This window comes from Amphiprion ocellaris, chromosome 6 (genome assembly GCF_022539595.1).
Source record: "Amphiprion ocellaris isolate individual 3 ecotype Okinawa chromosome 6, ASM2253959v1, whole genome shotgun sequence".
Lineage (NCBI taxonomy): Eukaryota > Metazoa > Chordata > Actinopteri > Pomacentridae > Amphiprion > Amphiprion ocellaris.
Genome location: NC_072771.1, coordinates 2,861,260 through 2,874,160, shown reverse-complemented (window position 1 = coordinate 2,874,160; position 12,901 = coordinate 2,861,260). Strand labels below are relative to the sequence as shown.

At 29.7% G+C, this 12,901-nt stretch overlaps 1 protein-coding gene across 3 annotated transcripts in view; it reads left to right on the top strand.

Moving 5' to 3' along the window:
* Positions 1-12,901, top strand: part of LOC111582069 (spermatid perinuclear RNA-binding protein-like) — a 120,405-nt gene that overhangs the window by 28,955 nt on the left and 78,549 nt on the right. For all 3 annotated transcript variants that reach the window (XM_055011360.1, XM_055011361.1, XM_055011362.1), the window contains exon 2: positions 5,868-5,986. In XM_055011360.1, the coding sequence (XP_054867335.1) occupies positions 5,984-5,986 (3 nt within the window). In that variant the 5' untranslated portion in view covers positions 5,868-5,983. The remainder of the gene's footprint in view (positions 1-5,867; positions 5,987-12,901) is intronic.

Genomic DNA, 12,901 nt, shown 5'->3' with positions numbered 1-12,901 from the left:
CGTTAATCCATTTTTTTGTCACTTTGTATCTCTTTTTTGTAATATTTTGTCTTGTTTTTGTTGTTTTTTGTCTGACTTTTGACGTTCGTCTCATTTTTGTGTCTTTTTGTGACTTTTTTGTAATATTTTGTCCCGTTTTTGTCGTTAGTCCATTTTTTTGTCACTTTGTCTCTTTTTTTGTAATATTTTGTCTTGTTTTTGTTGTTTTTTTGTCTGCTTTTTGTCGTTTGTCTCATGTTTTTGTCATTTAGTTTCTAATTTCGTGTCTCATTTTTGTAATATTTTGTCTCATTTTGGTCTGACTTTTGTCATCTGTCGCTTGTTTTTATTGTTTTGTTTCTCATTTTTGTTGTTTTGTTTCCTTTTGTCTCGCTTGTGTTTTTTGTCTTATTTTTTTCATTTTGTGTTTCCATTTATCCATTGTTTTTTGTCTGATTTGTGTCGTTTGTCCATTTTTTTGTTTTGTGTCTCATTTTTGGAATATTTAGTCTTGTTTTTGTTGTTTTTTTTGTCTTTTTTTCTGTTGTTTGTCTCATGTTTTTCATGTTATTATGCTCTGATTTTACTGACCACTCAAGATCAAACTAGGCTGAATGTAGACCTGAACCAGAATGAATGTGACACTCCTGGTTTAAAGCATCCATGTTGTCATTCTAAAGCGCCGTCGGATGGGGTTTTTGAACATCTATTTTTATAAAAAGCACTCTCCTCCTGTGTGCTCTTGCTGTCTGGCCTGCTTTTTTTCTCTTTTATTTAATTGAGCATTGTCTTTTGGTCACATGCTGAGCCACCATCTGCCGCTACTGCAGCACCGTCGACGTCCTCAAAAAGTCATTGCTGTATTCTTAATTATCTCGCTTTAATCACCTCCCCTCTTCAGGGAGATGAAAGGTTATTAGAAAGTGAGCCCACTCGGGGAATTTATTAAATCTGCAGTGCTATATTGTACGCTGCCGGTATATATATGAATATATGCAGCCACGGCTGTAGACCCTGTTGTTCTTGTGCCATGTGTTACTGTATTTACAGTTTTTTTATGGCGTTTTGGCTGTGTCCCTCATTGCCCACACTCTCCTGTAATTTCTATCGGCCTTTTCCTGTTTAGCTCGTCCCCGTCCTCCTCCCATCTGTCACGTCTTGTTTGTTTGCACAGATTTCTGGACTCCATTTGATCACTTTGCGCGTTTAATCATGGAAGAAAAATGAAAGTGGAGAGCTGCAGTCAATGTCACCTCACCACTTTAAAGAGTTTGCACAAAAAATATATATGGAAGACTGCCTTTTGATTGTGTTTTTGAAGTTTCAGTTTCAAACGGAAGCAAACTTTTGAAATGTAGGAGAAACTTTGGCTGCAACGTGTCGTCAATAGGTGGCGCTGTAGGCTACGTTACACTCAGAGTAGTTTGTCGCCAAATAACCAAAAAAAAGTGGAAGAAACAACAAAACTCAGAGAGAATAATGGACCAAGAGTTGTCGAAGTGTTTGTTTGTCCCGTAAAACTCATTAGCTTGTTAGAAGTTAAAAACACCTCAAGCAAGTGTAAAAACCTTTCTGTGTAATCGAGTTGTAGTTCCCATTAACTTTTTCTAATGCAATGCAACAAAATGCACATAAAAACACCTAATAGAAGCAGTAAAACATGGGAAAACACTTCAGTATTCTTAAAGATTTGTAGTTGAGTTGTGTATTTATGTTTTCAGTCCTTTAAATAGCCCTCGTATGCTAATGCATGAGTCACCTCCCTGTCCAAAATCTGAACATTGTTCAGATTTTGGACAGGGAGGACAGATGGTTTGAGAGAGGCGTGAAAGAAGCCATTTTACAATCAGGTCCTTTCAAAACTTCCCAAAAGAACTACTCGGCAGAATGACTCAGGTGAGGTGACTCATGCTAACGACCACCATTAGCATACGAGGGCTCGGTGAAACTCGCATTTCAACGACCCCCTTTGTCACTCCCTGGCTCCCAACGACCATCGTTGAGGAGCCAGGTGGGCCTTTGCAATGGTCGTCAGAATGTGAATAACACTGACCACACCTCACAGAGGTTATAAGCTGAGGCAACATCAACCACCACCAGAACTGAAGAAACCTCTTGGATGAGAGGTGAAACGTCTTCAAGGAACCTTCTTAAAGTCCAGTTGGATTGATTTAAACAACTTTGGATTGTCTTCAGTGACTCAAACTTGTTGAAAATGACTCAAAATTTGACTAAAATGACTAAAAATCTGTCCTCAGCGACTCACACTTTGACCACAATGACTCAAAAGTTGACCAAAAGACTCAACATTTGTCTAAAGTTCCTCAAGAATTGTTCACAATTGACTCAAAATTTGATGCAAGCTGCACATTTGATTCCCCACAAATAGCAGCGGTTTGTTTACGTCTGTTAGTTAGAATTTCTCTGTTATTTAATCTTCGAATTTTGATGCTCGATTGAAGAAAATCCACAACCTGCATCCGGAACCACGTCACCTTCGTCCGACCTCCACCCCCCTCGTTGACGGTCAATCAAGTCACATTTTCCTGGCAGGAAACGAGCAAAGCAGATCAGAGATGCTGCAGAAATTTGGAGTGCAGAGGTGATGCATCATCAGCCTGTATCGAGGCTTTTTTTTCCCCTCTCTCAGCGTGAGAAGAAGCCTCGTTAGCATTCATGTGTAGCCTCCCCGGTCTCCAGCACGTAGCAACGTCCTCCATTATTGAGCAGTAGTAAACGCTTTGAAGTTACGCTGTTTGGGGAGTTGTTCCAAAACAGAGTTGCGTCGGGGACACGAGGCTTTGAAAAGGCAGAAATCTCAACTAGCTATTGTGTCACATCGATCATCCCCCCTTTTATTCTCACGGTTGCAGCTTGTGTGCTCATTCTTCTGCTAGCGCGAGCTGCAGCGCCGTCATTGAAAACCAGGTCAAGGTGACGGAGGATCTAATTGACGCCGGAGCTCGACCCCTTCAGGTTCCCCCGGGACGCCCCGCTGCCCACCGCCGGCTCTCGTTAGCATTTGACCGCGTGGGCAAAAAGCTGCAGCTCCGTCTTAATGCGTTTAACGGCGGGAATATACTTGGGAGTAATTTAATTAATGTGCGAGTCCACGGTCAGATAACATTAAAACAAATTTCACGGCGGCGTCGATATCAAAGTGGTCTGGAAAAAGATATAGGAAAAAGAGCGAGAGGCTAGTTAGCGGCTGGTTTATCTTTACTGGAGATAGGGAGTCTTTAGATCAATGCAGCTCAGTCATACGACACATGGCTGAAATGTAATAAATAAATCTATGTAATAGATTTATTGGACATAAAGGATTCAGTTTAGATGAACAAACTCAACATGAATGAATGAAAACAGTAATGAAGTTAAAGTATTTGCCCCCTTCTCCAATTCTTATTTTTTTGATTATTTCTGCCACTTACATGTTGAAGACCATCAAACTTATTTAAATATTAGACATAGTAAACACAAAATGCAGTTTTTAAATGATGATTTAAAGTTTTAAGGGAAAAAAACGAACCAAACCTACCTGGCCCTGTGTGAAAAAGTAATTGCCCCCCTCAGTAAATCATGAATTAACTGTGGCTAATCACATTTTTTGGACAGCGACCGCACCCAAGCCTGATTACCTCCAGACCTATTCAATCAAGAAATCACTTAAATAGAACCTGTCGGCCCAAAGATTTCAAAAAGCTGCAACAAAATGGGAATTTGAAAAGGGGGCAAATACTTTTTCACAGCACTGTAAAACTTGTGCCAGATATTGCTCAGTAAAAAATAACAAAATGACATTGGAAATGCAGTGTCTAAAAAGAAGATTTAAGTATAATATAATGCAGAAACGCAATAAGGAAACTAAAATTAGACTGGAATAGAACTGTAAAAGTAACGCTGAGAGTTATACCGAGGCACTTATACAGAGGTAAGTTTGAACCTTCCTCAACCAAACTGTTGGCAGTTGAGTTGCATTGTTGGTAATGTAGACACCAAGTTTTGGCCCAACAATAGACAAAATGACTGGTTCTGCTCATCATATTAAGCAATCCGATCTGTATATAAATTTATTCTGCCTGTACTAAATAAGTTCTAAATTTACATAAGAAAATACTGTTTGTAACTCATTAAATCACTTTTTACTGAAATCAGAAGAACGTAATCCAACCAAAGTTGTTGTTGGAACTTCAACTTGAACATTCAGCTAAATTTTCCCAGCACATGAATGCAATATTTACACAGCAGTGAAAAAGTCATATCCGTAGATGAACTAAATGTTCCACAGTGAACTGAGTGATTCTACCTGCAAGCCCTATTATCTTAAATTAAATCTAAATTAACATAAAAAGTGAATTGTTGCAGTTTATTAAATCATCTTATTCTGAAATAATCAAAACAGATGAACCAAAATATTCCTCTCATTTTCAAAAGTCAACATAAAAAATATTTGCAGCAAATTCAATAATTTTATATCAAAGTGAAAAGAACAGAGACACCACAATTTTCCAAGACTTTCTGAGGTTTTGATCAGTCGGAAACTAATTTTTCCAATTAATCCAACACCTCATTAAAATTAATACTGCACCAAGAAATTATATTTAAAGATAAACTAAATGTTCCACAGTGAACTGCAAGTCTTATCTTAAATTAATTCCAAATCCACATAAAACACTTATTTTTGTAGCTATTTCAATCATTTTATACTGAAATCACAAAATGCAACCAAAACAAAAGTTGTAGGTCAAACTTTAAGAGACGTTCGGGTGAATTTTCCCAGTCAGAAACTAATTTTCTGGATTATTCTGACATCACACGAATGCAGTATTAATACTGTAGTATAATATGATATGAATTTAGACCATAGAGTTACATGAGCTCTGGTTGGAGGTCATTAAACACCAGGTGAGTCTCTGTCATGGTGCCCCTTTACCAGCTAAACCCACACAGCTCATCTACAATACTTGAATACTCGCCTTATTATCCTAAATAATTATAAATGAATGTAAAAAGCTAGCATTTGTGGTTCATTAAATCACTTTATTCTGAAAAAATAAGAATACAAGCACAACAAAAACATTTAAAATGGGTGTTCAGTTGAATTTTTTCATTTGGAAACAAATTTTTTCATTTTTTCCAACGCCACATAAATGCAATATTAACACTGCAGTAAAATGTGGTATGATTTTAGTCCATATAATTACATGTACTCTGGTCGGAAGTCATTAAGCACCACATGAGTCTCTGTCATGGTGCCCCTTTACCAGCTAAACCCCCACAGCTCATCTACAATACTTGAATACTTGCATTATTATCCTAAATAATTCCAAATGAATGTAAAAGGCTGCTATTTGTGGTTTAACAAATCACTTTATTCTGAAATAATATGTTTTTTTTTCCAACTTAAAGGGGCGTTCTGGTGAATTTTCCCAGTCGGAAACTAACTTTTTTTGATTATTTTGAGACCACATAAATGCACTATGAACAAATTTGATACGATTTTAGACCACAGAGTTGTTTGTGTAGCCAGTTTGTGAATATTTAATGTCTACTATTTTAACTTCTGCTGCAGTTTTGCAGCTGCTGAGATGAAAAAAACCCTTCCAGATTTCTGTGATTAGAAGCTGTAAAACATTCGGCACAATGGCCTGAAGTCTGACATTCAGGATTATCACTTGGGCCTCGATAATGCAGCCATGCATTTAAAGCATTTAGCCCATGTTTATTGAGAGCGGCTTAGAATAAGCTCTAAATCCTGGATCACCCACATCTTAAGCAGCGAATTGTACAAATACAAGCACCAAAGCCGTATCACCGAGGCCACGTGCACAAACCGCCGTCCACAGATGTGTTGAAGGTTTGTCGTCTTTCCTTTTTTTCTGTTCCAGCGACGCTCTGAGCGAGAAGCCGACAGCTGAGTGGCGTTGGACTGCATGAGGAGGCCGAGAGACGGGACCCTGGTCCTCACCTAGACCCTCCTGACCCCTGCCTGGACTGCCTGGACATGGTGAGGATCTGCTCCTTTTATTATACTACCAGCTTCTCTCAGACTTCCTGCTGCATGGTCGGATCATTGGTGCTTCATAGAGCAGCTCATTAGTGCAGCTTCCTGGAAAGAAGCAAAAAGGAAAATAGACGGAGGTAAATTTTTTTAAATCATTAAATATTGCACTGCCACAAATAGAACACTACGACCTGATTAGAAGATTATATTGGTGTTTTTGCTAGAATTTATAGTCCTAAAAACATAACTTCTTTGTAACGGTGGTATAATATTCTCTGAAGACTTTTATAATAATAATAATAATAATAATAATAATAATAATAATAATAATAATAATAATAATAATTATTATTATTATTATTATTATTATTATTATTATTATTATTATTATTATTATTATTATTATTATTATTATTATTATTATAACTATTATTATTACTTTGTTTCATATGTTCTTAAAACATATTTTTAAATTACCACGATTTCATTGTTGTTTTATTTCCTGTATTTTATATTTAACTTTTGTGTGATATATTTACAGCTAAATAACAAGAAATATTCTATTTTTAAGTAGCTTTATATTTTTAAAATTCTAGATTTGCAATAAAAATTCTTATTTTTCACAACAGATATTAGCATTAAAAATTAAAAATTTACTCTTCATTTCTTTTAAAATAGTTATCAATAAAATATAGAAATAATAATTTTATTATTTATTTGTTTTTACTGTGGACATATTGTTATTTACTGAAAACTTACCATGAAATAACAGAAAGTGTCCTATTTTTAATATATTTAGAATTAAAAAAAAAATAGCAAGGAAATTTTCTTTATAATATTATCAATAATTATTTATTTATTCATAATATTAAAAGATAGAAAGTTTTACTATATTTTTGTACCGTACTATCAATATTTAAAGTAGAAAATGTCCAATTTGTAAATGTTTTTTTTTTTTTTTTTAAATTATAGATTCACAAATTAATAGCCGCGGGATATCCCCCCCCCCTTTTTTTTTAAAGATTAAAATAATATTTTATTTATTCACAATATAAAAAATAGAAAATTTATACACATTTTTGTACAATAGAATCACCATGGAAAATACAAAAAAAATCCTATTTTCAAATATATTGACATTTTTTAAATGCTAGATTTACAATGAAATAACAAAGAATTGTCCTGTTTTTTGTGCAATATTAAAAACTATTTAACTAATAAATTAACTATTAACTAACTGTTAAAAAATAATATTTTAATTAATCACAATATTAAAAATAAAGAATTTGAAAGCATATGTTTGTGCAATAGAATCAGCATTAAAAATGAAAGTCTGTCAGCAGAACGCTGCAGCTTCAGGGCTTGTTTGGTTCATAATACGTCTGGTAGTAAATAATAAAAACAGCAGATGAACGTGTTAACAAGTAAAAACCTGGACTTGAACCGCAGGGTATCTTTAAACATTCATGTCCACAAAACAGGAGCCGAGCAGAAATAAAAACAAAAAAACAGCCGGAGGCTTTAATGTGTGGAAGATTTAAATGAAGCTGCTTTTTTACATTTAAACCTCTTCTGGTAATAAATAATAATATTAAACCTGGTTATAAATAATAATATTAAACCTGGTTATAAATAATAATATTAAGCCTGGTAATAAATAATAATATTAAACCTGGTTATAAATAATAATATTAAACCTGGTTATAAATAATAACATTAGACCTGGTAATAAATAATAATATTAAACCTGGTTATAAATAATAATATTAAACCTGGTTATAAATAATAATATTAAACCTGGTTATAAATAATAATATTAAACCTGGTTATAAATAATAACATTAGACCTGGTAATAAATAATGATATTAGATCTGGTAATAAATAATAATATTAAACCTGGTTATAAATAATAATATTAAACCTGGTTATAAATAATAATATTAAGCCTGGTAATAAATAATAATATTAAACCTGGTTATAAATAATAATATTAAACCTGGTTATAAATAATAATATTAAACCTGGTTATAAATAATAACATTAGACCTGGTAATAAATAATAATATTAAACCTGGTTATAAATAATAATATTAAACCTGATTATAAATAATAATATTAAACCTGGTAATAAATAATAATATTAAACCTGGTTATAAATAATAATATTAAACCTGGTTATAAATAATAATATTAGACCTGGTTATAAATAATGATATTAAACCTGGTTATAAATAATATTAAACCTGGTTATAAATAATAATATTAAACCTGGTTATGAATAATAATATTAGACCTGGTAATAAATAATAATATTAAACCTGGTTATAAATAATAATATTAAACCTGGTTATAAATAATAATATTAAACCTGGTTATAAATAATAATATTAAACCTGGTTATAAATAATAATATTAAACCTGGTTATAAATAATAATATTAAACCTGATTATAAATAATAATATTAAACCTGGTTATAAATAATAATATTAAACCTGGTTATAAATAATAATATTAAACCTGGTTATAAATAATAATATTAAACCTGGTAATAAATAATGATATTAGATCTGGTAATAAATAATGATATTAGATCTGGTAATAAATAATAATATTAGACCTGGTTATAAATAATAACATTAAACCTGGTTATAAATAATAATATTAGATCTGGTAATAAATAATAATATTAAACCTGGTTATAAATAATAATATTAAACCTGGTTATATATAATAATATTAAACCTGGTAATAAATAATAATATTAAACCTGGTTATAAATAATAATATTAAACCTGGTTATAAATAATAATATTAAACCTGATTATAAATAATAATATTAAACCTGGTTATAAATAATAATATTAAACCTGGTTATAAATAATAATATTAAACCTGGTTATAAATAATAATATTAAACCTGATTATAAATAATAATATTAAACCTGGTTATAAATAATAATATTAAACCTGGTTATAAATAATAATATTAAACCTGGTTATAAATAATGATATTAAACCTGGTTATAAATAATATTAAACCTGGTTATAAATAATAATATTAAACCTGGTTATGAATAATAATATTAGACCTGGTTATAAATAATAATATTAAACCTGGTAATAAATAATGATATTAGATCTGGTAATAAATAATAATATTAAACCTGGTTATAAATAATAATATTAAACCTGGTTATAAATAATAATATTAAACCTGGTTATAAATAATAATATTAAACCTGGTTATAAATAATAATATTAAACCTGGTTATAAATAATAATATTAAACCTGATTATAAATAATAATATTAAACCTGGTTATAAATAATAATATTAAACCTGGTTATAAATAATAATATTAAACCTGGTTATAAATAATAATATTAAACCTGGTAATAAATAATGATATTAGATCTGGTAATAAATAATGATATTAGATCTGGTAATAAATAATAATATTAGACCTGGTTATAAATAATAACATTAAACCTGGTTATAAATAATAATATTAGATCTGGTAATAAATAATAATATTAAACCTGGTAATAAATAATAATATTAAACCTGGTTATAAATAATAATATTAAACCTGGTTATAAATAATAATATTAAACCCGATTATAAATAATAATATTAAACCTGGTTATAAATAATAATATTAAACCTGGTTATAAATAATAATATTAAACCTGGTTATAAATAATAATATTAAACCTGGTTATAAATAATAATATTAAACCTGGTTATAAATAATAATATTAAACCTGATTATAAATAATAATATTAAACCTGGTTATAAATAATAATATTAAACCTGGTTATAAATAATAATATTAAACCTGGTTATATATAATAATATTAAACCTGGTTATAAATAATAATATTAAACCTGGTTATAAATAATAATATTAAACCTGATTATAAATAATAATATTAAACCTGGTTATAAATAATAATATTAAACCTGGTTATAAATAATAATATTAAACCTGGTTATATATAATAATATTAAACCTGGTTATAAATAATAATATTAAACCTGGTTATAAATAATAATATTAAACCTGATTATAAATAATAATATTAAACCTGGTTATAAATAATAATATTAAACCTGGTTATAAATAATAATATTAAACCTGGTAATAAATAATGATATTAGATCTGGTAATAAATAATGATATTAGATATGGTAATAAATAATAATATTAAACCTGGTAATAAATAATAATATTAAACCTGGTTATAAATAATAATATTAGACCTGGTTATAAATAATGATATTAAACCTGGTTATAAATAATAATATTAAACCTGGTTATGAATAATAATATTAAACCTGGTTATAAATAATAATATTAAACCTGGTTATGAATAGTAATATTAGATCTGGTAATAAATAATAATATTAAACCTGGTTATAAATAATATTATTAAACCTGGTTATAAATAATAATATTAAACCTGGTAATAAATAATGATATTAGATCTGGTAATAAATAATGATATTAGATCTGGTAATAAATAATAATATTAAACCTGGTAATAAATAATAATATTAAACCTGGTAATAAATAATAATATTAAACCTGGTTATAAATAATAATATTAGACCTGGTTATAAATAATAATATTAAACCTGGTTATAAATAATAATATTAAACCTGGTTATGAATAATAATATTAAACCTGGTAATAAATAATGATATTAGACCTGGTAATAAATAATGATATTAGATCTGGTAATAAATAATAATATTAAACCTGGTTATAAATAATAATATTAAACCTGGTTATAAATAATAACATTAGACCTGGTTATAAATAATAACATTAGACCTGGTTATGAATAATAATATTAAACCTGGTTATGAATAATAATATTAAACCTGGTTATAAATAATAATATTAAATCTAGTTATAAATAATTATATTAAACCTGGTTATAAATCATAATATTAAACCTGGTTATAAATCATAATATTAAACCTGGTTATAAATCATAATATTAAACCTGGTTATAAATAATAATATTAAACCTGGTTATAAATCATAATATTAAACCTGGCTGAGCAGCTCAGGTGAGGCCAGTTTGTTTGGATAATAATCAACCTGGTAATAAATAATGATGTTAAACCTTTCGAAGTGTTTCAGGTTATTCCAGTTTGTTTAGATAATAATAAATCTTTTTATAAATAGTATCTTTTAATAAACTTGGATATAAATAATATTAAACCTGTTGGAGCGTCTCAGGTGAGGCCAGTTTGTTTGGATAATATTAAATCTTTTTATAACTAATAACCTCTAATAAAGCTGGTAATAAATAATAATAATATTAAATCTGTGGCAGCGTCTCAGGTGAGGTTTCTTCTGGAATCCGACAGCTGGTCATCCTCTTCTCCTCCACGTTTCTCAGAGTTGCATCAGAAACTCTCTAATCCTCGTCACTTTCTGCAGCGTCTGATGATGTTTGAAGGATGAACTGAGAATCTGGAGGAACTAAAATCTTTCTGAAGTTTGTTCCACTACTTTGATTTCAGCTAAACTTTAACTGGAACTCAGATTTTTAGACGACCAGAGAGACCTGATTCCAAACTGCATTAGGAAGAGAAAACTCTAAATTACTAAATTATTATTATTATTATTGTTATAATAATAATAATAATAATAATAATAATAATAATAATAACAACAACAATGATAATGATAATAATATAATAATAAAAATGACAATATCGATCAATTAATCATATTTTCATTTATATGTTGCATTTTGAATTATTATTATTATTATTATTATTATTATTATTATTATTATTATTATTATTATTATTATTATTATTATTATTATTATTATTATTATCATAATTGATATATTTATCTATCTATCTCTCTATCTATATATCTATATATATTCACATATTTCATATTGAATTAAAATTATTATTATTATTACTATTAGTAATAATAACAATAATAATAATAATGTCAAATTAATATATGGATGGATATTTTAGAAGCGAGTCTTTTTCCTTCTTATTGTGTTTTACTTTGGTTGTAGCTTCAGTTTCTATGAAATTCCAAATGAATTCACAACAGAGCAGTCATTTTATTTTGAAAAGACATGCGTTGGCTTCAGATCTTCACGTCGAAGGTTTTGTGTTTTTTTTTCCAATTAAACCTGCAGGAGCGTTTGTAAAGAAAAACTTGGTTCCTTTCTGCTCGTGGCCTTTAGTTGAGGTTAAAACGTGTTTCTGCAGATTTACGCTGAAGGTCGGTGGCTGAGAATCGATGTTCTCACGGCGACGCTGCTCTTTAGTTTCCACCAAGGTCACATTTTAGAAACGAATCCGAGCTTCTCATCACATAAAGTCGACTTTTACGCCTCCAGAGCCAAACTGAATTTAAGCTTTCAGGATGCATTGGAGGGAAATGTTTAATATTTATTGGAGCAGAGTTTCAGGATGACCTTCTGAGGAGCTTATTAAAGCATCATCACAACACAGATGCTGATTATTTACAGGCAGATACACCAGGACTGATATTTCCCATGTTATTCTCTGGAATATGAAACCCTGCACCTCTATGGAAACACAAAGACCAGGACTAGAAGCAGAAAAACACTGAAGCATGGATTTTGTGCAGCATGACACACTTAGAGTGCCATAAATCATAAAAAAATCAAAAACTAAAGTTGAATTTTTAGATTTATTTTGCAAAAACATGATAGATTTAACAGTTTAGATTCTTAAAACCTCGACAAACTCATGAATACAAAGCTGTTTCACCATGCTGAATGTATCTCCAACAACTTACTCCTCTGTTCACTGTTTCTGAGCCATGCTGCATTTATTTCATTCATCCAGTAGGTTTTGTTGTGTTTGGTTCTCTTCTTGTGGTTTTGTATCTCATTTTT